General features: G+C 31.9%; 2 protein-coding genes, 1 long non-coding RNA gene and 1 pseudogene across 3 annotated transcripts; 1 reads left to right on the forward strand and 3 right to left on the reverse strand.

Annotated features, from left to right (window-relative positions):
• Nucleotides 1-107: 107 nt before the first annotated feature.
• On the reverse strand, nt 108-2,778 carry LOC112772125 (protein SUPPRESSOR OF K(+) TRANSPORT GROWTH DEFECT 1-like; annotated as a pseudogene).
• A 1,031-nt stretch (nt 2,779-3,809) lies between these two features.
• Nucleotides 3,810-8,848, reverse strand: LOC112772124 (protein SUPPRESSOR OF K(+) TRANSPORT GROWTH DEFECT 1). The gene is made up of 8 exons (XM_025817009.3): nt 7,987-8,848; nt 7,257-7,362; nt 6,358-6,556; nt 4,848-4,916; nt 4,692-4,766; nt 4,493-4,591; nt 4,250-4,405; nt 3,810-4,073 (listed from the first exon to the last, which is right to left on the reverse strand). The coding sequence occupies exons 1-8, from the start codon at nt 8,465-8,467 to the stop codon at nt 3,948-3,950; spliced, it is 1,311 nt and encodes a 436-aa protein (XP_025672794.1). The 5' UTR covers nt 8,468-8,848; the 3' UTR covers nt 3,810-3,947.
• Nucleotides 8,849-24,559: 15,711 nt separating this feature from the next.
• On the reverse strand, nt 24,560-25,142 carry LOC140181735 (uncharacterized). The gene is made up of 2 exons (XR_011876861.1): nt 25,005-25,142; nt 24,560-24,839 (listed from the first exon to the last, which is right to left on the reverse strand). It is a non-coding gene; the product is annotated as an uncharacterized lncRNA (long non-coding RNA).
• LOC112770940 (zinc finger A20 and AN1 domain-containing stress-associated protein 3) lies at nt 24,827-26,189 on the forward strand. Its single transcript, XM_025815439.2, has 2 exons — nt 24,827-25,286; nt 25,427-26,189. Exon 2 carries the CDS (start codon nt 25,455-25,457, stop codon nt 25,944-25,946), a length of 492 nt encoding a protein of 163 aa, XP_025671224.1. The 5' UTR covers nt 24,827-25,286; nt 25,427-25,454; the 3' UTR covers nt 25,947-26,189.
• Nucleotides 26,190-27,759: the final 1,570 nt, after the last annotated feature.

Raw genomic sequence — 27,759 nt, forward strand, 5'->3', positions numbered from 1 at the left:
GATTCTTCTATAGATTTATCCTTTGTTTGCCAAAAATTTATGAAGCTTTCTAGGAAAGCCTAGTAAATAATTTCTCATGTGAAGAGTGGAATAGGAAGTGAAGTATATAGTTAAGAAAGATTATAGATATTATTCAAAATGAGAAACCAAAACCAACAGAAAACATATGATTCGTGTAGTTTAGAAAATAGTTCATTGATCTGCCAACAAAGCATGAGTTGCCACTCAAAAATAACCATATGTCTATAACCAAATTAATTACATTGTATATCAATATAATTTGAAGTCAAGGTAAACTTCCACCATCAAAATTAACCTTCCTCTCCATACTCCTTGGTGAATCTTTCATAAACCTTAAGGTCAGCTTTGCTTACTGTAGGTTTTTTCCTAGCAAGTATCTTCTCAAAATCTGTTCTAGTAACTGGGGTTGGAAGGATCTGCATAATTTTTGAAAATAATAAGCAATCAGTGCATAAAAGATCCTAGTCTAAGAACATTTTCATCAATATCTTAAGAATCTTGAATACCTTAGAAGAAAGTCCTTTTGAAGCAAGCTCCTGCATTGTAGTTTGCACAGCACCTTGTTGTTCTGGTTCACAAAGGGTCCACATCCCCTCAGGATTCTCATAGAAGAACATGGCATCTTGGGTTTTACGAATAGGTTCCAATAAAACATCCTCCACCTGAAGCAGAGATCCAAAAACTTGAAATTCATCTTTGTTCATTGAAACTAGTTATGTTTTCATATAGAAGTTGAATTTACACAGATGGATATATCTGAACCAGAAAACCCCTCTGTCCTGCTCGCCAAGTATTCAAAATCACTCTCAGTCAAGTTGTAAGGAGTATCTCCTAAATGCACCTGTTCAAGATATCAAGCCACCAAAATGCATAGTAAAAACCATTTGTTAGGTTTATGTAACTCAATGAAATCCATCTAACATTCATTCAATAATCTTGTTCATTGCTCTTGCCTTGAACATGTGTTGGCGAGCCTTCAAGTCTGGTAGCGGGATGTATATACGCTTCAAACCGCCGTCTTATTGGCTGCAATTGCAATCTGATCAGTGATCAGATAAAACAACATTGTATTGACTCCATGAGATCACAAAAACTTTGCTAGTTTTGTCTCACCTGGTCCAAAGCAAAGGGTGCATTTGTTGTTGCAATAACCAGAATTTTCTGGTCATTGTATCCTATATCCTGCAATTGTAAAATATGAAGTGGGTTTATCATCACTGAATTGTGGCCTATTAATATTAACACCATTGACTTGCTGTCGTGTATAATGAAATTAAAGTGTAAACAAACAAACTAATTACCATGAAACTATTACCTGCATCTGTACGAGAAGTTCTGTTTTAGTTTTTGTTGAAGCTTCATTATCATTGCCTTCTCCATAAAGGGTATCTATCTCATCAATAAAAATGATAGAAGGAGCATTTTCTCTAGCCGTTTGGAAAAGGCTTGAAACCAACTTTGCACTTTCACTCTTCCACTTTGATACAAGGTTTGATGAAGAAGCACTGATTATAAAAAATTTCAAAAGGTTAAAAATGTTGGCAATATTAATACTTTAAGGGAAAAAAACATGTTATTATGAAATTCAGTATATATATAGTTTCACTTATGAATATACATAGGCATTGTAAAGATTTTTCTCTATAATATAGCAGATTCCTTAACAGGTAGATTTCTAAACCTAGTAAACTCTATTCTGCTCTCAAGAAAAAGATAGAATGAATAATTAAATAAACTTACCTGAAAAATGTGAAGTTAGCTTCTGTTGCAACGGCTTTAGCCAAATATGATTTCCCTGTACCAGATGGTCCATACAGCAAAAAAGTTCTCTGTTGTTGTTGTTTACCTATAATAAGACACCATTACAAAGACATTTACCCCACTAAATATACATATTAGCATTTTGTGAATATGAAGCATAAGTTGTTCATTAAAAATTTGCATGTAACATTATTATTGTTTTGCAGCTAAGCTAATTTTAACCTTTCAGCTCTTAAAATGTCACTTCAACCAGAAAACTCATCATTTGTGTGTGTGTGTGTATAGAGGACTAATGGAAAAGTTGTGAAAGTCACAAATTACTTAAGGATATGATCAAAATAACATTATAAATACTATAATAGATCCTATGTTATTTGGTGAGTTAGCTTTTGAGTTAACCTCAAAATTAATATTATCCTGTAATGAAAAGCTAAACAAACCAGTAAAGAACTGAGGGAACTTCAAAGGCAAAATAACAGCCTCCTGAAAGGCCTGCTTAGCTCTCTCCAACCCTGCCACGTCACTCCACTTCACATTGGGATTTTCCCTTTTGATCGCTGAGTTCAGCCCAGTCCCACTACCACCAGGCTTTTCGACAGGCCGAAAGTAGGTATGACTGGGCTGTCCTTCATCGAGAACAGCCCGGATCTCCTCGGCCCGGCGCAAGTACTCGGTGAACTTGTGCTGGACGGCTTCCCTCATGTTTAAGGTTGGGCTCATACTTGAGGTAGGTCTTGAAGTACTCCAAGGCATTCATGTAAAGAGGGAACGCTTTTGCGTAGTTTCCGGCATTGTCTTCTTGCACTGCTTGCTTCACGTACTCTATTGCCTGATCCTTGAAAGAACCATAGCTATACATCTTCTTCTTCTTCTTCCGGAGTTTGCCAAAACTGAATAATTTGGAAGGGACCACTCAATGAAGGTTCCGCCCCGTGGAGTTGACGCTATTTTTTGCTTTGGACTATATAGGAATAAGATGCATGTTTGACTTTTTATTTATCTATTTTCTGGAGCTTATTGGTTTAGTGGTTTTTGATAAGAATGAAGACGTGATAGACTGATAGTAATATAAAAACACACGAATATGGCACCAACAAATAAACTAGGACAAGAAAAAAGTTAGGTAGTTGACTTGAAAGAATAAGACAAAAGGGTGGAACAACATTATTCCGTTGCTCTTTTCTTCTTACAGAAGAAAAACAAAAAAAGGCAGCAGCTAAAGAAGGAAGAGGGACGAAGAAGAAGAATATAGATTAAAATTAAAGAGTAGAAAAACGCTGATTCATTTTGTGTTTTTTTTTAGACACTTGATTGAAAATTTGATTGAACAATCAGTTACTTGTTCTCTTAGCACACTACTGTGTGTGTGTGTGTATATACACATTCCTTTTTCTTCGTTTCTCTTGGTCTTCATGCAGTTATTGCTAAATGCATACCCAACAGAATAAGTTGAAGTTTTTTCGGGTATGCTTGTCTGGTTGTCTCATGCCAGTGAATATAAGTAACTCAAGGTCTTCTCCCTCAATATAATCAAGAATCGAACTCTTAATAAAATTGTTTAAGTAGGTACGTTTTGCACTTTGTTTACGTAACTAGATAAGAGAGAGAGAGAGTTGGGAAATTAGATCACATAAATGAATCAGCAATCAAACTTCTCAGAAACATTATGGTCACATCACATGGTTAACAGTACTGATTTTCCAATGATTTATGATTTAATAGAAGCTTAGTGCAGCATATCCACTTAATTTTTCATCCATCTTGATAACCAAAATTGCACTACAGAACTATGGTCACTCAGTTTTGTGAACCCGTATTTTTCATCCATCTTGATAACCAAAATTGCACTACAGAACTATGGTCACTCAGTTTTGTGAACCCGCCATTATTGCAAGCTAACATACGCAACAAGCATACGGATTTTTTTCTTTCTTTTACAGATTGTTTCAGATTCCGTTATACACAATTTAGGAGAGAATGAGCATCCACCTAGGATTGAAAGAAAGAAAAACAAAAAGGTATCGACATTTATAAATCCATCTTTCATAAGAGGGGACTACGATCCCCAAAAATAGCTATTTCACTTGATTCGACAGCCAAATAAATTACAAAGCATCACAATACACATTAAGGCGTTTCTTCGACGAGAAAGTGCACCTTCAAAATCAACCTTCCTCTCCGAACTCTTTGGTGAATCTTTCATGAACATCAAGGTCAGCTTTGCTAACTGTAGGTCTTTGCCTAGCAAGTACCTTCTCAAAATCCGTTCTAGTAATCGGCGGTGGAAGAATCTGCATAGGGGATTTTAAAAAAGTAAGAATCTACCCACATGAAGTAAGGACATATACGAACATGGTCGGAAAACTAAAAATTCAGCTTCTCAAGAACCATTTATCCTTTTATTCCGGGCAAAATAAAATTTCCTACAACCATCATCATTCATCAATATCTTCATAACTTTGAATACCTTAGAAGCAAGTCCTTTTGAAGCAAGGTCCTGCATGGTGGTTTGTATTGCACCCGGTTGCTTTGGTCCACAAGGGATCCACATACCCTCGGGACTCTTATAGAAGTACATGGCATCTTGGGTTTTGCGAACAGGTTCAAATAAAACATCCTTTACCTGAAAAAGTCCAAAAACTTGTTATTTGAAATGCATCTAAGATTACAGAAACCGCTTATTTCATATCAATATCAAAGTCGAACTTACACAGACAGATATATCTGAACCAGAAAACCCATCAGTCCTGCTAGCCAAGTATTCAAAATCCTTTTCAGTCAAGTTGTTGGGAGTATCTCCCAGATGCACCTGTTTAATTCATCAAGCCAGAAAATGCATAGTGAAACCGATTGGTTTATATGGTTCAACAAAATCCATGTCATATGATAATCATGTGCATTATTCTTGCCTTGAACATGTGTTGGCGAGCCTTTAAATCTGGTAGTGGAATATATATGCGCTTATCAAAACGACGCCTTATTGCCTAAAATTACAAATCAAGTTAATACAACATTGTATTGACTATATGATATCACATAATGACAGAAACATAATTTTGCCTTACCTGGTCTAAAGCATAGGGTGTATTTGTCGCTGCAAGAACAAGAACTTTCTGATCATTGTGTCCTACACCCTACAATATAAAGTGGATAAACTGCATTTTTAATTGCAAAGAGAAAGAAATTCTAAGGCTCTGTTTGGATTTCGTCCCAGGACAAATATACGGAGACAAAAAATAAAAATATAGACGGAATCTTGTTTTGAGACAAAATCAAATAATTGTCTACATTCCCTAGAACAAATTAAGGTAAAATTTTTGTTCACTCTAGAACCTAGGACAGGGAGGCAGATAATTATTTTTCTTTCCAACACTATCCCCTTTAAATTTTCATAATCCAATTATACCTTTTACATTTCCCAAACCTAATTTCAGAAATCACACCTCCCACAGTCCCATCATTCCTCATCAGCAGAAACTGCAACTATGACTAGTGCCAATACCGCTGCCACAACCTTGTTCCTCCATCACCAAAATCAGATATATATCTAATAATGATGCAGATCTGGATCTAAAACTACCACAGCTGCATCCACCTTCCTCTGCCACCATCGCTACACTGCCTCCGGACCCCTTGCCACCTCCTCCCTTGGTACTTTGCTCGATCTCTCTTTCTGTCCTCCTCCCCCGCCCCTGGTTCGTTCTTCTCTTTCTTGATCTCTCTTTTTCTCTCTTTCTCAATCTTATTGTTCCTTAACGCAGGCTGTCCCTCCGCTGCCTCTTCCTCCTTCTCTCCTCCGCATCTGCTTCTCTCTTTCTTTCTGTCTTTCTCAACCACTCTCTTTCTCTCTCTCTCTCTGATCCTCTTTTCTTCTTTTTTTTTTCTAAATAAAAAATGGATTTATTTCTGTTTTGGTTTTGGGTGTTGAGGAAGTTACTGGAGCTTGCTTACTTTGATTTGGATCGATGCGTTTTGTCTTGGTGAGAAGTGGCGGCAAGGTGGAAGGAACAACTTGAGGGTGGTAAGGGCAAAAATGTTATTTTGCAAATTTTATGTTTCATATTTAGTACTGTCACCTAACAAGATAAAATAACAATTCTTTTTGTCTCCGTCACACCGTTTTTATTTCTATCCCAAGACAATATCCAATCAGAGCCTAAATGTGGTAAACCATACCAAAATGATTGATAAGTAATAACTATATTAATATGAAGAAAATCATGTGTTAAAACAAAATTATTCCCTTTACTGTTTTGTTACTACTTACTAATGATAGTTCAGATGCTAATTTGTTATTGCACACTTGTGTGACTCGAAGAACAAAATATCAGCAAGCAGGTTCAAGCATGAATTGGAGCAGCCCCACAATACTATTCAACTACAATGGCCTAGTATGCTGAAACATGAAAATTTTGGCCTCCCCTAGTTCACTTGTTTTCCAATGCAAAAATTAGCATGCAATGTGTATATCACAGAACTTGAGAAATGAATTGTGGTTTACTAGCACTTATCGTTGTGCATAATGTAATTCAAGTGACTCTGTTTATCAACACATCCCCACCATGAAACAATTACCTGCATTTGGACCAGAAGTTCTGTTTTAATTCGTCTAGAAGCTTCACTCTCATTGCCTTCTCCACGCTGACCACAAAGGGAATCTATTTCATCGATAAATATTATAGAAGGAGCACTTTCTCGGGCCATTTGGAAAAGGCTTGAAACCAACTTTTCACTTTCACCCATCCACTTTGAGACAAGGTCTGATGAAGAAATACTGGTGAAGAATTTAAGAATTTAGAAGTTAAAAATTCTTGCAAGAACATGTCTTCTTATGAACCAAGATTGATAACAAAACTAACAAATCTTTTAATAGGTATTAAATGTATCCCAATGGAACCAAAACTATTGTCAAGAAAAGGACGAGAAATCTTCTTGATGAATTAGAAGTGAAAGGTAATTATGAACACAGCACCTTCCAAAAGATGCACCACCTGGTATGAATTGTGTCATAACTGAAATTTTAAATTTTTAAAGCAAAAGGTACAAGATTTTAGTTTTTATTTCTCATTTTTATCACGTCAAAACTGAAGGTGAAACTGAATCCATAGAGGATAAAGGAAGTCGGTTATAATGATATTCAGTTTTTGATGATTGTACTGTAAGTTTTTAAGAAATTATTGTAAAAAATAAATACATATCTTATACGGTTACTGGAGGTACCCCCATACACAACTATGACGACAAAAATCCTATCTTATACTAGATGGCAGGAATTATGTATTGCAATTTAGGCTTTTATAATGTCTATAAACTGTATGCTAAGCATTAATTGAGACTAACATTTTCGCTAATGAATATAAAGGCATTCTAATGATTTTCCCTGAATTTGGCAATTTCCAGAATTGGTAGATTTCTCAACACCATGAAATATACACTATATTCAAATCTTAAACAAGAGAATATATATATTTAACCTGAAAAATGTGGAGTCAGCTTCTGTTGCAACAGCCTTGGCCAAATATGATTTACCTGTTCCAGGTGGTCCATACAACAAAAATGCTCGCCATGGTCGTCTTTTACCTGAAGGATACCATTAGTAACATTTAATAAAATTCCATAGAAATAAATTAATATTTAATGAATATGAACCATCTCCTATTGCTTACAGAAGTCCAAATCACGTTTTCAATCAAAGCCATTGTGGCTGCATAGAAGAGTTAGTAAAAATCCGGTCGTCATAAATTTCAGAATAAGAATCCCTTTACACTTTCTTGATATATCAGACAGAGATCGGAGAAGGAAAAAATTGAAATGTAATCACAGCATCCTATACTTCCCCTTTTCCTCTACTCAACCAAGCAGACCCTTATTTTAAAAGTATATGATTTCCACACTAAGCTAAAAACTCAGCAGAAAGAAAACTTTTTTGTCATCCTTAAAGAGTCAGAAACACCTAAGACAATAGTAAATTTACATTAAAAGCACACTGAAAGAACTAACCCAAATTCTTGATATCCCTAATAAGAAGCTAGAAACAATAACCAATGTGAAACACACAGAATCCCTCAGATTCTCATTAGCAACATTACCATCAACAAGTAACAAGCAACGTCATTCAAAATGGATAACGATAAGTCCAAGTTCGAGTTCAATTCGATATTCACATTGCAATTCCTGAAAGTAGAAGCAAAATCATTAACCAACCAGTAAAGAACTGAGGGAACTTGACAGGCAAAATCACAGCCTCCTGCAAAGCCTGCTTGGCACTCTCCAATCCCGCGACATCATTCCACTTCACGTTGGGCTTCTCTCTTATGATCGCGGAGTTCAGCCCGGCCCGCAGCTTCGCCTGCTCCGGGTCTTCCCCATCCCCACCACCACCTTCCCCGCCCTTGGGCTTGGTCTTGGGCCTAGCGGCAACTGCAGCATCCCCGTTGGATGCCCCCGAACCGGGGCCGCCGTCGTCGAGGACGGCACGGATCTCCTCCGCACGACGAAGGTACTCGGTGAACTTCTGGGTAATTGCTTCTCTGATCTTAGGGTTCTTCTCGTACTTGAGGTGGGTCTTGAAGTACTCCAAGGCGTTCATGTACAAAGGGAACGCTTTGGCGTAGTTTCCGGCATTGTCTTCTTGCACCGCTTGTTTCACGTACTCTATTGCTTGCTCCTTGAAATTGCTATACATCTTCTTACGGTCCTCAACCTAGAGCTACGATATGGCATATGGAGAAGAAGAAGAAAATTTTGAAATTGAGAGTTTTGATGAGGATTGGGGAAAACCCTAGAGATTCGAAGAAGCCATGGATCTTTGGGATTGAAATTCGAAGGTGTGAGGATCTAAGCGATCGGGTTCAGGTGAAGGGAAATGGAATCTGAATTCTGAAGAATTTTAGGGATGTGTTTGGATGAAGCGCGTTTCGATTAATTTCGGGTTGATTAAGCTAAAGGAAGGGGTTACTGCTCTCTCACTGTGAAGCTATTTTTGTCTTAATGGCTGCTTTTTCTTGGTGCAACTCTTTTTGAACATTGGTGGAATTAAATTTACGACAATAAATACAATACAGATATGGTTTACGAGAATAAATATTGTTATTTTAGATCTTTGACTAATAATCATTTATATTTATTAAAATTTATACACACAAATTAACATAATTTATACTTATATTTATTAAATTTTATATATATAAATACGTAAAATTTATTTATTTAATATTTATACGATTAAATGTTAACTAAAATTGTTAAAAAAAATGTTGATCCTAAATTGTCTGTTTCTTTTTTTTTTTGTAATTTTCTGCTTCTTTTTAGCTAAAATGCCCATTTCATTGTCCTTTTTTTTTTGGTCTTGCCATTTTATTGTCTTATAAGGCCCAAAAAGTTTATTTAGGCTATTTGGGCCTCTCTAGAATGACCTCGAAGATACAAATGTGTCCCAAAAACCAAAAACATAGAGAGAGGATGTGGAGACAATGCCGACAGCCCAGCCCACAAATGAAACTACCAGCCAAGGCCATTAAGGAAAAATGGGAAATTATATACTTCCAATTTAATAACCGAAGAGAAAATAGTGGCAAATTGAAATAACGGTTTAGCTAAGTTGCCAATTAAAAAAAAAATTATATAAAATATATAATATTTAAATTCTATTACACTTTGTTGTATATTTATTAAAATAAAAAATCATAATATATTGAGATACATACCTTAACTAAACTTATAAGATGACTATCTTTTATATTAGTAAACTAAGAAGAGTTAGTACTGACATGTAATTTTTTTAGTATTTTGAATTTTTTTAAAATAAATTTTATTTTAAATATTCAAAAAGTAAATAATTAGGTGAGAATAGTAAAAAAAAGTTGGTAATAATTTGCTCTCTACTTTATTCTTTTTTTTTTTCTGTTACCTTCTTATCCTTTCTTTCTTCTTTTATTTTTATTGAAAAACTCAAATACCCTTCTTCCCATTTTGAGTTTTCGCAAGAGGAATCAATCCATTCAAATGAATGAATATGTTTATCCGCTGAAAAATCTGCACAAATCAGCTACAGCAGCATCTCCTATTTCTTCAACAGTCTCTTCTGCCTCCATCAAACTCCACCACAACCAACTCTAATTCACTTTTCTAACTTTGGCGGCACCAAACAAAAGAGAAAGAAACCCATCTGGGCAGCGCGATGGGAGGGAGGAGTCGAACCATCTTGGACGGGACGCGATTGCAGTAAGGAATCAAACCCACCTTGGCGCGGTGCTAAGGTAGTGAGGAATCGAACCTATCCTGGCTTGCATATAATACCGCCAATTTCGTACGTTATTCAACTTTGATTTGATTTCTTACTTCTATGATCCTTGTTTTTCTTCAAAATTTTGTTATTTTGTTTATTTTCTTCATTGTGCCCCCTCTGGTGGACCCAACTATGGCAAAGCCGCAAAGGTTAACTTCAGTTATTAGATTTTCCAATGATCAATATTTGTTAAAAGTGTTGGTGATACTTATGAGGGGTTTCAATAATTGGGCCAGAATAAAAAATTTCAACTTATTGTTAAAAAGTATGATATTTTGCTAATTTATGTTTTTCGGTGTGTTTTTTTTTTTTTTGGAAAAATGTGTTGCTTGCATAATTTTATTAGTTGAAAAAGGGAGCATGATATAAAAGTTACAATTACAATTTACAAGGCAAAGTGATTTGGGTTGCCTAAGTTTGATGGAATTCAATTTTTTTTATAGTTAGTTTTGGTTAGATATTGAGCTAAGCATTAACATATGCGGTACTCTTTTTTCTTTTATGCTTTATGTTTCTTCTTCATTATATCATTATTTCTGTGGTGGAAACTTTTAATCTGCATAATGTGCACTTCCAAGAAACTTTTGTGCTCTTAGGCTCACTTAACTAAATTAGTTGTATATCCTAAATCAATAAAATGCATTGTGGGCAGGGACGGACATAAGGGGGGGCGAGTGGCGGCCTCGGCCCCCCCAACTTTTTTTAATAGTAATAAGTTATTATGTATAATTTAATTTTTTTTAAAAAATATTTAGTATTTAATCTAATATAAATAAAAGTTCAGTCTAATTTAAATATTAATAATTTTTAATATCTAAAAAATAAGTAACAATATTAAAAAAATCTGAAAAAGGTATTATTACTAATATTTTTAATTAAATAAAAATTTTTAAATCTCATAAAGTGAATTCTTTTTCTTCTTGTGGCTGTTTTATTATTCGTTTGGTATTAATTCTCTCTGTTTCAACTGCTATAATTAAGAGATCTTTTTAAACTATGAATATTGTGAAAAATAACTTAGAAACAAAATAAAAGATGAATTTCTTGCTAATTGTCTTTTAATTATATTAAAAAAAAAATTGTTAAAAATTTTGACACAAATTCTATTATCGGTGAATTTTATGATACGAAGAATCGACCACTTCGTTAGTAAAAAGTATACACATTTTTTTTACTTTAAAATATATTCTCTATCCGTATATTTTTATAATACATCTTATATTATATAATTTTTTTACATAATTTTTAATATTATATGTGTTATTGGCCCCCCATAATATCATTTCTGGATCCGTCCCTGATTGTGGGTGAATTTTAAGAAAGTAGTGCTAAATTTTATTATATTTGGACTGTGGGCAATGATGCTAGCCCATAAAAATGGTATAAAATATCTTTGCAGTTTTAGAGGGTTGTAAAATAGAAATTTATTTATTACAACAATCTCTTTTATGTTCTATTTTCTTTGAGTTAGTTTAGATTTGTGGCAGTTTTATGTACTTTTTCATTCTCAATGGTATGGTCCTTTTGGTCTTTGGACAGAAAAAATGAAAGTCATGGCAAAATTTTTAGCTACGGAAGAGTTTTTGTTAAACCATTGTAAATAGAAAAAGACTACCTTTGAATTTTTATAGTTTTTGTGATTGTGCTTTATATCTGGGCATTGTTTGTTGTTGAAATTAATAAGTTTTATCAAGAACTTAAAATATTTCAAGAAAAAAGAAAAAAAAGATACATACGTATCAATATGATTTAAAAAATACTGTGTTGTTTGATTTACAAAACCATCCCTATTTGGTGGCACAATTCTGAAATAGGTGAATGTAAATGTATTTTACTCAGACATCTATTTATGTATTGCTGATATATTCCATTTCTGATCAATGTCATTATTTTATGCATTATAACTTTGGAAGATGACTTTGGCAGGTCAAAAGCTGAGTATATTTGTAGATTAGTGGGAATCAATGTCATCTTCTAATGGGTCAACTTTTTCTGCCTCACCCAATTATTAATGTTACTTTAATTTTGTAAGCTTTTCATCACCATCTTATGCTTAACCTGTGTTGGATATTGTGTATCATTATTGTTCTACCTAAAGCTGAGATAGTTAGTTATTTCTTATAGATGCGACATTGATTCTAATAGAAGTTAAATTTGGAAATGGTTAACTTGATGTCATAGGTTAGGTACATTGTTTGCTGAATTTTATTGCTGTTACGTCATTTGTGTGAGAAAATATTAAGAAGTTTTAGTCAAGGAGAGTAAGTGAGTCAATGAGTGCATATGAGTCAAGAGAAGTAGGTGATGCACTTATTTTACTTGTGCTTTACTCCACTTTCTCTTTCACTTTCTTTTTCACTATTCTCTATACCAAAAATAATTATCAATAGTTACTAAGTTATAGGCAACCTTAATAAACAAGTCTAAGTAAATGAAGTTAGGTTTAGACAAGATACATAAAAGTCAATTGTCAATAGATAGATGTCAAATCAGTAATTTCTTTCTTCTATTCCAGAAATAGGTTTAGTTACTAGGTAATAGGCGATCTTAATAAACAAATCTAAGAAAGTAGAGTTAGGTTTAGACAAGACACATAAAAATCACTTGTGAATAGTTAGATGTCAATTGTCAAATCAATGATCTAAAATCAATGCTCTTTTGTACTATACATTCAAAACTATTGATTCAAGTCAAAGCTCAAAATACCATGTTTTAAATAGTGACAAAGTCTACAACTATGACATAAACTAAATAGAAAAAAGGAAAAAAGATTACACTTTATGTAAAACGTGTAATGCAAGTTTTGTTCCTTTATACTTGTGTTGTTGTTGATGTCGTCATCTCTCGCTTCATTTCATTTAGTATGAGAATCATTTTATATAGCAAAAGAATATACACTCTACATTTTTCACTTATACCTTTCTATTATGGTTCTATGCTCATGTTTGTTTCTAAATTTTTTACTTTTACACACTTTGATATTTCTATCCCCGTTTGATGAAATATTTAAATTTGCATAATAGCAGTAATAAATATGCTCTTATTTGCATGGTACTATACTCAAATTAATGATTATGGTGATTCATATTAGTTGTTCGTATGGCTTATCTTTTAGTATACATTATTATTTTCATAATTGATTTAGAATATAGAGTTTTATGTCCTTAATATAATTGAAATTTATCTTTGATAATCTAATAATGATAAATATCATTGCTCTTATAATATAGTTTTAAATTTTAGCATTGAGATTACATGATTAAGAAAATGTGGCAGTACAAGACATCACAGTGAAATTGATGAATGATAATGATAGTAATAGTAGAAGAACCATGGTGATATTGATAGTGATGGAGCTATGATAGGTTATATTTCCTATTAAATTAGAAAAATTTTCTTCTACTTTTGATCATTTTAATCAATATGATTAAGCTAAAGAATAAGAATATTGGGTCTCAAAGTATCAAGTGTAAATTTTTTGAATTATTAAATGCGTATATTCATCCACTTTTGGTCTTCCTTTTGAGGAGTGTTGTTTATTTGTGTAAATTTGCTTAACGAAGATGCAAAATCATTGGAGTCGCAAGTTCACCTCCAAGGAAGCAGTTTAAGCCAGAACCTAACTGAAAATGAAATCCTAACCTGTTTTGAGGATTAGGAAATCAGAACCCTCGATTTTGTTGCAGTGCAGCGGTGATTACAGCATTTTTAGTGAGAAAGAAAAATCTCTTGTTTAAGGGATGAAACAAGATATAAGTATGTAAGACACAGGGATAGGGAGATTTTGTTCAATAAGTATATATCTGAATTAAAAGCTGCTGAATATGCTGCAAAATGAGAGAACAAAGCTAAAAGGGAGGAGCGGCCGGTATAAATGTCTTTCTCTAGCACTTTTTGTGATACATCTCAGAGATGACTTTTTTTTTTATGTAGCTGATTCTCTGCATCTATTATTTGTGTTGATTTATTGCTTTAGTCGTATTCTGGCGTTCACTCAGCAGTTTATTTTAAATAGCTTTTTTGACATGTTAATTATATTCAAACTATTTACAGAATACGTTAAGGGAGAGAGAACGGGAGCTTCGAAAAAGGAAGGAAAGAGAGGAGCTATAAATGGAAAGGGTGCAGGTGAAAATTTGAAGAAAGGAGGCAATCACTTCTTTTCAAGCTTTACTTGTGGAGACAATCAAAGACTCTTTGGTATAACTTTCATTCTATATGTGGTACCATTAATCTTATTGCTATCTTTAGAACAAGTTTGGTATGTGGTTAAAATGGAGAGAAAAATTATCTAGATCTATGTAATCCATACATAGCTCACCCTTACAGAATGTACGGACTCTTCTCTAATACTTTATAGTTAAAATTTGAAAGGTTCTATACTTCTATTTCCTACGGGTAATTTACATTAGTTCATGGGAGGTTGTCTCCTAACAACAACAATAACATGATATTTAGAAGAAAAAGAAAATATAAAACTTGAGCAGCTGATATGGGAAATAAAACAGTGGAGCTAAGTATGGAAAAAGGAGAGACAGACACAAAATAAGGATGCAGTGGCTTGAGGAATTATTATCGGTGTTTAGTGAATGGATACTTAGTGAAAAAGAGAGTAGAGAAGGATTCGGATGATCCAAGGGGAAAGATGGAGAACATGCACCACTTTTTCTTTTCTTGCAGGTTAGCGTGGAATTTATAGACTGCATTATTGGGGTTTAGAGATAAATTTGGATATGGTCAGGAACAACTAAATAATACTTTGAAGCTTGGCCAGTGGCAAGTATAGCAAAGAGAGAAAAAGGTATGAGAGTCTCTATTTTTGTAACAATATGGACCATATCAAGAACAAGGAATAGCATTATTTTTTAAAATAAGATTTTAAACTTTGATGAAATAAAGAATGAGGTGTTATATTGGTGAGATACATGAAAAAAAAAAAGAGAAATCCAAGCTGATGGGGTGGAAGAGATAGGTGGAATCCTATAATATAGCTTATTTGTTATTGATTTTGGTGTTACTTGTGTAGTTGTTTTTGTTTGTTTTGATTTAGATAGTTTTGTTTTAAAAAGTGGTTAGAGATTATACTGTGATGCAGAACATGGGATTTGTATGCTGTTTGAGAACTTGATGATTTTAATTATATAAAAAAAGTCATCCCAAAAAGAAAAACACACAGATACTAAGAGTTGAAATACATTAGAATCATTAAATTTGCCTTGGAAGCTAGGAGATCCTATGAGAGAAGATGATTCTTAAAAGATTAAGTGTGTGTTTGGATTACAGTTTACAAACTGGAGTTTGAATAAAATTAATTTTGCAAACTTGATTTTGATGAAAAGTAAGTTTGTGTTAAAGTGATTTATGTTTGGTAATCTTTGTATCAAAATGAATTATAGTAAAATAAATGTTGTTTGGATTCTACTACTCAAAATCACTTTTAGATAAAAAATTACTAAAATAGACACCAACTTAAATAATTTTTGTATATTATCTTATCATTTTAATTTAGATAATTGAATAGATCTTATTAATTAATTCTATAATAAAATTAATATTTATACACTAAAATAAAAATAATATATAAAAATTGGCAAAATATATTTTTAATTAAAACTAACAAAATATAAATTTTAGAGAGTACTAAGAATAAAAAAAAATTAAATATTTATCTTGGTAGTATTTGAAATAAATCAAAAAAAATTTTATGATATTTTTTATATAGTATATTTTTAGTACTCTTAGTACTCTTTTTTAGTATGCTATAATTTATTATTATTATTATTATTATTATTATTATTATTATTATTATTATTATTATTATTATTATTATTAATTTTTTGTTTAATTTACTTTAACTAATAGAATCAATAAATTATATTATAAAAAGATAATAAAAATAATACAAAAAATTATAATTATAAAAGTATATAATATCAAATAAATAATTAATAAAAAATAAAAATAAAAAAAATAATAAAAAAAGAGAGTTCATGTAAACAAAAATAATAAGAATTCCATAAATAATATAATAACATGTATAAAGGATAAAGTTGGTAAAAGGTAAATAAAGATGGAGTATTGATGGCTAGAAGCCCGTTTGTAAAACGCAGAAGCTTAAAATAGTAGCTTCTTGAAAACCATGGTTTTGAAAGCAAAATCACTTCTGCGTTCATGAATCAACAATTTGCCAAACCAAAAATTGAAGCTTTCAAGAAGGTTAAACGTGCTTCTTCTCTTGTAACGCGTTTGCCAAACACACCCTAAGTCTTTAACTTTGAAGCCTTGATGTTGTAAGTTGTAACAGATGAAATTCTAAATTCTATATTCATTGCTTCATGATCCGTCACCTTATAACTCAGTCTTTATTATGCATTATGAGTTATAACTCGGCGTTAACTATCATTCATTTTTTTGCTTGTAACTGACGCCTTCATTACCGACTTAATGACCATCATTTCTATCTTAATGACCAAACGGTCATAACATCAATTCTATTCATCAATTTTATGCCTATAAAAGGAACCTTCTATATCTAATCTCAATAATACATTCTATATTCATAGAATTATTATAAACACAAAACAACACATGATAACTTCTATTTCATGTCTTACATTCTATATTCATAGAATTATTCTTGTATCTCTTAAATACTTATTGACTTGAGCGTCGAAGTGTCTTTTACAAGTACCCACCCCTTTGTTCTCTCCTTGCCGACGTATAACTCATCCCGACGAGAAGCTTGAAGACATTCATCGACGGATGAGCTATACACCAGCCAAACTCAGCAAGAACAATTGGCGCCGTCTGTGGGGATGAGTAAAATAATTTCCACTCCCCTCAGGTTCATAAAACTTAATTTACATTCAAATTTTTGAACCAATCTCAATAATCTTGTTTAAGATTTTTAATACCTCTTATCAAATTTTAATCTATCGTAACTTTTTATAAAGTATGTACTTTATACATTCAAATTGTTTCATTTTTACGTATCATAATATTCCACATCTCATAATCGATCAATGAACCAATCCGAGAATAAACTCGGCTTTCAATCAATCCGAAACAAACTCGGTTTTCAATCAATCCGAGCACAAACTCACTTATCAATTTTGCTTACTTTTTCAAAGTTCTCTACTTACACAAGTAAAATTATATATTTTATTCACACATATTTTTTCATTTATATTTTGTGTAACTAATATTTACTGATTTATTAGTTATATTCAAACCTCAATGTATGTTCTATACAATAATGACATATAACAACTATGTCAATTGAATTTTTATTTCATTATGTGCTATATTCTTATTGCTTAATGATTTCATTTATACAATTAAATGATAGTAATGATGAGTTCAAATCTTAAAATTGGATTCCATCCAAAATTAATTGTATATCAATTGTATATAACTGTTACACTATTCACTTTATGCTATTAACTTTTATGTTACTATTTGTTTAATACAAAAAGTTAAGCAAAAACACATGCAAACATTCAAAATTTACTATTATTGCACGAGGAATATTCTTCGTCATACTGTAACTGCTAGAAGCATTATACTAAATGTATAATTCAATAACTGTTATCTTATCGTTTTATTATCAAATTAAAGCATGTCCTACAAAACAAAATTCAGATATTCGCATTTGACATACATGTATGACATTTTCATATATGTCGTCTTCTTCTCTACAATTATCAACTGTCAAGGTATATTTTTTTACTTTGAACTCTTTTATATTTACAATATATATTATTCAATATATGTTGCGATTTTAGACATATTCATTTTCTCAATTTATCTTATTCATGTCGTATGACCTTCACTATAAATTGTAAATATTCAATAACTAATTGCTTTGAGTGAGAAATTTATCAATAAGTTGTTGTGGCCCGAAAAAATTTCCAAGACAATTAATCATTATATCCTCGGATCATACAATCGATTCCGTCAATGGATATCTATCTCTGAACTTTTCAGTTCACATACAATCAAATGCTAAAATTGTTCTTAAGCGGAAAAGTATCCCCCACACAACTATCTTGATTGAATGACTCTTATCACTCAATTATTTTTTGAATAAGTGCCGACATAATAACCCGACTAAGCTTGGGGGCTCACCATATTATTATTCACTCATCTTTTAACCGAGTTATAACTCATTTATTTTCTAAACTTAGCCTGGATCATATGATCGGCGGACAAAGCTTGGGGCTGTGATCCGTCACCTTATAACTCAGTCTTTATTATGCATTATGAGTTATAACTCGGCGTTAACTATCATTCATTCTTTTGCTTGTAACTGACATCTTCATTACCGACTTAATGACCATCATTTCTATCTTAATGACCAAACGGTCATAACATCAATTCTATTCATCAATTTTATGCCTATAAAAGGAACCTTCTATATCTAATCTCAATAATACATTCTATATTCATAGAATTATTATAAACACAAAACAACACATGATAACTTCTATTTCATGTCTTACATTCTATATTCATAGAATTATTCTTGTATCTCTTAAATACTTATTGACTTGAGCGTCGAAGTGTCTTTTACAAGTACCCACCCCTTTGTTCTCTCCTTGCCGACGTATAACTCATCCCGACGAGAAGCTTGAAAACATTCATCGACGGACGAGCTATACACCAGCCAAACTCAGCAAGAACACTTCATATATTAAATTGCTATAGAGTAATACATTGTGTTGTAAAATGAAAAAAGTATCATTCTTATTAATTTGACCAATGCTTCACGTCTTACTTTTATTTCCCCATTTAAATTGCAATGAGAAATTCTCAATCATTATTTCATTGCAAACAATTAAACATTTATTTAAATTTCTTGACATTATCAAGTTAATTTGTCCAAATGTAGAGTGCCTCACCTAAGAAAAATATATGAAAGTAAAATGAAAAAAAAAAAGCAAATGTATGATACATTTTTCATCCCTTTTAATACTCAATTTTACTACATGCTATTTTGATTCGAAACATAAATATTATAGTGCAAAAGAAAATTGTAGCTTATCCTGTAAAAAAAAAAATTAATCTGTTGTTATTTGATTTTGTGCAGTGTACACACAAAAAATGCATCCAGCGTTGGTGTAACAAAGAAAAAGACATAATTTGTGAGATATGACATCAGAGATATTTCTGTGTTTTATTTGTGTGTGTAATTATATTCCTATAATTTTATATTCCATCAATTTTGTTGTTTTGTTTCCAAGTTACCATTTTACTAGAAAAAATGAGTATGTTGAACAAGAATGTTGAAAGAATGGGGTTAACTTTATCTTGAATTTTTTAAAGCGAAGAGATTTGTTTGGGCCATAAGTGGAGAGGCTTTTAGGTAGATGGCTATTATTCTTGGCTATTATTCTTTAATTCTTGGAAGCATATAAATCATTGATATCCTCACTTTTTGCTTTTAGCAAAAAGATTTTTAAGTTTTTATCTTGAAGGATGTTTGTCTTCCATTTAGGATAGTGTAAGCTCTTTGGTTCTTGAACTTACATTTACATTCTTTGCTGCAAAAATTGGAGAAGAAATTTCGTTAGATCATAGGACTGGCGTGATTATTGGTGAAACTGCTGTTATTTAAAAGAGCTTCGTTAATGCAACTGAGTTTGTTTTACTTTTAATTATTTTATGTAAATTTTAACAAGTTGACCTTTGTATAAGAGAAAAAGACTTTTATTCAAAATTGGTGTCTCTCAAGAGCTTTGTATTTTCTATACAAAAAATTGACAGAAAATAGTTAATAATAATAATTGTCAATGTTAAAAGATGTCCTTTTCCACGGGTATAAATTAACAACCAGCTAGATGTACATCACAATGAATCACTAAGCTACTAAGGTAGAATACATATTAGAATATAAAATACACATTAAAAATGAGTTAAACTATACATGTATTTATACACAAATAAAATATATGTATTTATACACAAATATATAATAGTTGATTTTAGTGACTGATTTTAGTGTGCAAATGACATTTTTAATAAATTAATAACTTTTAGAGAACGATTATACTTGCAATTCTACCTGATCAATGATTTGTTTTGTAAGAAAATGTTGATTATTAATGTTGTCGAATTGTTTCATTTCTTTGTTTTAAAACATTGTGGCAAGGATACTAGCAAATATTATTGGAAGTCTTCAGGAGCATGATCCATCTTTAACCATAAAAGATGGTAAGCAGATTGTTGTTGTTGTCCCATCTTTTGACTAGGTGTAATGGTCTACAAGGCAGGTTGATTACTGTTGTTGTGAATTGGGCAATTGGCCAAAAGTTATTGACAGAAATTACGCTTATATTGTCACATTATTATGGAACATATAAAGGGTGGAGTCTCATTCCTATGGATTATATATAAGTTTCAGTTTAGGTCTTAAATTTTTTTTTTTATTTCAGCCTCTTTTCATTGTATTTTTTTACTGTGTAGTTTCAACTTGATTATATTATTAGTTGTGTTTTTTATTGATTTTTTTTTATTTTATTTTCTTTGATAGTCTTATTATGACTACACTATTTTTGTTAAAATCATCTTTGATTTGATCAATAAGAAGTTATTAATTGTGGTAAATTTAAGTGTTGTTAGATATGAATTGAATACATCTCTACATGTTGTTAAATATTAATTGTCTTTTTTGGTCTTTGTCTGTGTTTCTGTTTAAAAGATATTTTGTTTATTAAGTTATCTTTTATATTTATTGCAGTTGTTCAATCTACATGCTGATGGTCCTCATATTCCTTTAGAGAAAAATATTATCTCCATTAACATTCTCATTTTGTTGGTAGTGTTGTTTCAGGTTCATGTGATCCACTAAAACAAAGCTTTCATATTTTGTTTTTCTATATAAAAATCTTAATATATTTGTTGTTTGTATAGTTTGAGATTTTGAATTCTTTTAAGGTGTGTTATTTATGTTGTGTAATTATATTAATGTTATTTATTATTTCTTTTTTTTTTAAAAAAAAAAACAAGATTCTATTAGTAGTTCAAGAATTCATACTACATATATGAAAGATTTAGAATTCAACGTGATCCAAATAAAATTGTGTAATCAATAAAAATATTATATTAATTTATATTTAGAATCTTGCTTAGGTCCTTTGTATGGATGTTAGTTGCATTGTATTGAATATAATTTTTTTTTCATGTTATGGAAGATGGTATTCATAAGAATATCAAGTCCAAGTGTTCACATAGTGTATATGAAGTTAATTGGTGCTGGACAAAATCTGGTATATATGAAGTTGGATCAGGATACAAAATTGCTTATGGATTCTTTCATTTTTCTACTTCATTGAGGTCCCAGAACATACACAACAGAGTCTGGAATAGCATTTGGGAGTTGAAATTACCACATAAAATTAAGATTTTTCTATGAAAAAGTCTTCATGAAAAGCTTCCGGTGTTGCAACAAGTTCACAGCCTGTTCGCATCCACTCCTGCCACTTGTCTAAGATGCATGTTGAAGGCTAAATCAATTTCTCATGCTTTGTTCCAATGCCCCCTATTTTCAATAATATGGAGCCTAAGCTTAATAACCCCTGACCTATGGATGAGAGAAGAAGAAACTTTTTTCAATTGGTGGCAACGAGTCTTATCCTGGACAGCGGCTCAATTCGACGGTAGACAAAAGACCCTCCTCATAGCGGCGCTGTGTTGGAGCACTTGGAAAGCGAGGAATCAGTGTGTTTTTGAGAAGGTAATAAGCCCAGCACCAGAGATAGTGAAAGAAGCTAGAAAGAAGCTAGCAATTTAGTGCGTGAACTCGTGAACCATACCTGATAGATGCTACTTTTTCTTTACTCTTACTTTACTCTTCTTTAAGCTCTTAGTCTTTCAGTCACAGTTGATGATAAATGGGAATACCCAATTCTTTTGTACTTCCTTATGGAAACACTTTTATTTTATATTAATAAAATAATATTTATCTTTGAAAAAAAAAAGAAAAAAAAAAAGAAGTGTTCACATAGTGTAGGCCTCATATGTTGCATAACATAGTACAAATGAGATATCATAGTACAAATGAGATATCTTTTTATGTATGAATATTGTGAAAAATAACTCAGAAATAAAATAAAAAATAAATTTTTTACTAATTGTCTTTTAATTATATTAAAAAGAAAATTGCTAAAAAATTTAACATAGATTCCATTATAGATAAATTTTATGATACGAATAATTGACCACTTCGTTAATAAAAAATATATACATATTTTTTGTACTTTAAAATATATTTTCTATTGGTATATTTTTGTAATATATTTTACATTATATAATTTTTTGCATAATATTTTAATATTATATATGTTATTAACTTCCCATATTAATATTTTTAGATCCGTCCTTACATGTGTGTTTCTAAAAATAGTCAAATTATTGTGTAAAGATATTAAGATATTTATTTTGCCCGTTTCAAAAATTATGTTTTTTTTTCAATTTTTTTAAATACTTTGAAATAGTAAAAAGGATTAAAGTTATCTTAAAAAAGGACAATAGTTTAAATAAGTTTAATTATATTGTTGTTTCTATTATGTGAAAAATATTTTACTCGGATATAATAATATGGTGAATGCTATGGTGTCGTATCTAAAAGGTGGTGCCTATTTACTAAAAAGAGTTAAAAATCAATATTTGATTTAAGAGATATAAAAATAAATAATTTTAAAAAATTCAAAACCTACTACAAAAAGAAAGTTAGACAAAATTTAAACATCAAATCATAGACACCATAGAATTGACCTAATAGTATATATACAAAAGATGAATTCTCCCTCCTCCTTGAATTACAAAAGTTAAATATCTCTAATTTGGTTTAACTAATTTTTATAAAAGAGTGAATTGGAACGATACTATTTGAACATTGATTAGATTTACTACCTACAAAATACAAATTGATTATAATAATACTATAGTTATTCTTTAAATTAAAAAAAAAGGATTTGTTTAAAACCGTGCAAGTGCACGGTTCACTACTAGTAATACTAAGGCTTTGTTTGGATATAGGAAAGAAAATAGAAGGAAAGAAAATAAGAGGAAAAAAATGGGAGGAAAGAAAATAAAAAGAAAAGTAGAATTATTTATGTGTTGTTTGGATGAGGAGAAAATGAATGAAAAGAAAATAGAAAGAAAAATTTCTTTTGTTTAGATAAGAAGAAAAGTGAGAAGAAAGAAAATTATAATAATATAAAATTACATTAATACCCTTATAACAAAATAAAATATAAACATTTTTATATATTTATATTTTATTATATTTATGAATATTATATAATATTATAATTTTATATATTTAATTTAAATATTTATCTAATATATATAATATTTAAATATAAATTTGTATTATAATAATATATTAAAATTATTAAAACCAAAAGGGTAAATATGGAATTTCAATGATGTTTTTTCTTCTCCACCAATTTTCTTGGCAAGGTTGAGAAAAAAAATTTTATATGGCCCCACATGTCTTTTTTTTATTTTCCATTCAATTTCTTTTGTGATCCAAACAAAAGAAAATTGAGTTTTCCATCCAATTTCACTTCTTCCATTTTCTTTCTTGCCAAATTCCACTCATCCAAACACAGTGTAAAAGAAAAAGAACTAGAGTTGCAACCCCGGAGGTCTTTGCAGTGGAATCATTATAACATGTGCAAATTGGACGGAAAAAACCTGCAAGTTGCAGGGGAGAGGTGAATTAAAGAACTCTTCCAAGCTAGTAGTATAGCTGTGTAGGACCAGTGGATACAGTAATATTATTAGAAGTTAAAACACGTTGGTACAAATGAAGGCTCCAACGTTCAAGTTTGTGTTGCCTTTATTATTATTATCGGTTTGCCCAGGCGTGTAAATTGGGGTTTAATGGGTCACATATTCACATCGCATGGTTGACACTTGACACATGATGATGATGATATTCTAGGAACCATTTTCCGAGGCGGAGGCCAACAACGACATTCGACTTGTCAGCTTTCACTCTATGGCTAATTAGCTATACCCTATGCATATGTGAATGTGATGTCAAACTTCAAAGGATTGCCTTTTTCACTTTTCTTTTTAATTGTTTTTTTTTTATAAGAGAAAGTATAAAAATAGAAGCAAATGTATGAATCAACAGCCTAGAAAGCGTATGCGCTGAATCTGGTGGACTCATTCCTCACGGCGCCGTATGTATTACCGCCCACCTTCCTTAGGACGGTCCAAATTTGCCAGCCACTTAATTAAGGTTACCCTAGTAAGTGTAATTAAAAATTTTTTAACGTAAAATATCTTGACAAAATAAACTAACAGTTTTATGTTCATATTCGTTGTATTTTTTTTTAAAGAAAGAAATATGTGGTTAGATAGATAATCATATTGTTATATCACCCAAAATAGTTTTTTGTATTTATTATTTAAATGACAATTATTTTAAGAAAATAATTCAATTAGACAATAATATAAAAATGTTTAGGCCGAAAATGCAGTAACAAAAAAATGAGAATTTATTTGTCCGCGGAAAATATCTTGACACTAGTAAATACTATTGGCAACGAGAATTATGTGGGGGAAATTCGCGATATCACATGTAAATAAATAAATAATCACAAGGTGACAATTGACAACAAACAAACCCATAATAATTCAGTCACCAAAAAAAAAAACCCATAATAATTCGTTTGTAGAAAAGAAGTAGCGTAGCTTAAACGGCTTCCAGAAGATACTGAATCACGGTCCCATACGGCTCACCTCATCTCATCTCCTGCGCAAGAGAGAGAAACAAAGTGCCCTCAATAACCTTCCTTTTTCCCTCAACGCGGAATAATAAATAAATAATAGACGCGCTAGGTGCACAAAAAAAACCCAAAGAAGAAAACATAAAAGGAAAAGAGAAACAGTTAAAAATAAAAAAAAGGGGAAAAAAAACCTCAGTAATAGAAGATTTGAGAGAAAGAAAGTATCTGGAATTTTCCAAAGAGGAAGAGAGGAGGAATCCCAGACGGAGCGTCCTTTGGTGTGTCCCCAACTCTCTCTCTATTTCTCTTTTGGGGTTCTTTTCTTTGGGACTTTCCTTCAAAATCCCTTCATTCCATCCCAGATTCCCTTCTTTGTTTTCCTTCAAAGCCCAACCAAACCCCTCTCTTTTATTTCCCCCTTTCCATTATCTTCAATTCTCATCATTCATCTCAATATTTCAATTCTCCTAACGGTAATTTCTCCTCCTCATCTTTTCTTCTCTTCGAATCACAGATTTCTGATTTTCTCTCCAACCAAACAGTTTTCCTTTTTTTCTTCGGGTTAATTTGAATCTTAATATTCATTGATCGGTTCCGATCTCGTTCGTTGCAGGTTTGGTGAGACAAACAACAAAACAGTAATGGCGGAAGAACACAGATGCCAAGCACCGCGCCTCTGCGCCAACAACTGCGGATTCTTCGGCAGCGCCGCCACGCAGAACCTCTGCTCCAAGTGTTACCGCGATCTCCAGCTCAAGGAGCAACAATCCTCCTCTGCCAAGCTCGTTCTCAACCAATCCCTGGTTCCTCCATCTCCGTCACCCGCCGCCGTTGCTCAGCCGTCTTCCTCTTCGTTTCCGCCAGCTGCAGCGATCGATTCGTCATCTTCGGCGGTAGATGCTGTGGATCAGCCACGCGCGGAGGCGGCGAAACCGGTTCTGCAGAACCGGTGCATGACGTGCAAGAGGCGCGTGGGACTCACGGGGTTCAAGTGCCGGTGCGGGCTGATGCTGTGCGGGACCCACCGGTATCCTGAGCAGCATGGTTGTGAGTTCGATTTCAAGGGATTAGGGAGGGATCAGATCGCGAAGGCGAATCCCGTCATCAAGGCTGAGAAGCTTGACAAGATCTGAAGGAAGAAGGAACAGAATGAATGGGTAGTATGGTCATTTCGTATTTGCGATTGTTCCCTTTAAAACCGGGATTATTTCGGATCCGGGTCCGAGTATTGGACTGTTAGGTTGCTTACGGATCGGCCGCCGTAATGGGCGGTTTGAGGGTGGGTCAATGGTCGTTGTTAAGTGGTTGCGTTCCTGTGTAAATTAAATTTGGGAAGGAAAAAAAAGAAAAAACTATTTCATAGTCGTTGACATTTATTTGCGGTTGAATTTATTTCTCTTTTGTCTCGCACCGTAAGTTTCGAAAAGTTCAAAAGTAATTTTCCTATACGACAGACAAACAAAATGATTTCCCATGCCCATGGTTTTTCTTTTTAATGAATAAAAAAAAATTATTGCAAATTGAGAATTAAGGTGATTAATTGCGCATGTCGGTATTTTTTTCTTTTTAGGTTATTGGATTTAGCTAATAATTTGAATTAAATTATGTCAAGACCACTTATAATTTTACCGGTTCTAGTTTAAAAATTTAAAAGAATGATTTATGAGATAATACTAATTGGTAAAAAAAACTGATATCGAAATCTCCCCCTCCCACCTTCCAAAAAAAATATCAGACAACCCACGTACTCTTGAAATAGAAGTGAGGGACTCTATTGTCCTGAAAAATATTTTAAAAAAAAAAGCAAGCTCTACTTTCTTTCTTTGTGTCACCCTTCTTTCTAAGACAATTCACATTTCTCTCGTTTTTCTACTGTTTCTTCTTTTTTGTTTTTTGGATGGAGTCTTTTTACTGTTTCAAGTTCAGTTAAGACTTAGGAGAGAATTGTGGACCAAAAAAGAACTATATTTATAGTTAATAGATTATGGCTAGGATCGATAAGGAACTAACCTAAGATAAGTTAAGCTAAGCTCAAGATCACCTCATAAATATTGAATTCGGGTCATTAATAATCAAACCTAATTAAAAAGTCTAAATTCAGCTCATCAAAAGTTCATAAATCGGTTTAAATTCACAAACTAATTCAAATAACTTAAATGTATATAAATTTAAGAGAAATGCTAGGAGGCTATCAAAATTTATTATTTTTAGTCATTATTTAGCCATCAACTCAATTCATTTAGTATAGTTTTTTTAGTCTAGTAATCTAACAACATATTTTATCCCATATTTTTAAACATTAATAGCTAAGTGATGGCCAAAAATAATAAATTTTGATGGCCTTCTAACATTTCTCATAAATAAATTATCATTTGTAAAAGACCATAAATTATATATATGCTTGTGTGTAAAGTCACCAAAAAAAAAATGCTTGTGTGTAAAATTATATAACATTATTATAAATTAAAAATATAAAATATATAATAAATGTATTAATATAAATAACTATAATAAGTAATATTTAGCTATAACTTTATATATAATTGAGTCAATTAATGAGCTAAGTTTACTCAAATTTAAATTCGATTAATTTAATATATGAGTTTAAATTTAGGTCCAAGGTGAGCTCACAAGTTCATGAATTTAATTAGCTTATCAAGTTAATGAATGGAACTCAAACTAATTCACCGGCTAACTTGATTCACTTTCAAGTTTCAACCCTAATCAAGGCATAAGTTTTTTTTTTTTTTGGATAAAGGGCTAACACCCAAAACCAAGAGACCAAAAGAGGCCAGAGAACTAACACACAATAAAATACCAAAAAAAAAAAAAAAATCTATGTTCTGGTTCTCCTGTTAGGGTACAAACTACAAAGTTACTCCAACTTCATCAAGAACAAGATCAGCCACCACCATCTATGGAGGTTTCTCTCAGATTGCAAGTTCT

The sequence above is a fragment of the Arachis hypogaea genome, chromosome 18, assembly GCF_003086295.3.
Source record: "Arachis hypogaea cultivar Tifrunner chromosome 18, arahy.Tifrunner.gnm2.J5K5, whole genome shotgun sequence".
Lineage (NCBI taxonomy): Eukaryota > Viridiplantae > Streptophyta > Magnoliopsida > Fabales > Fabaceae > Arachis > Arachis hypogaea.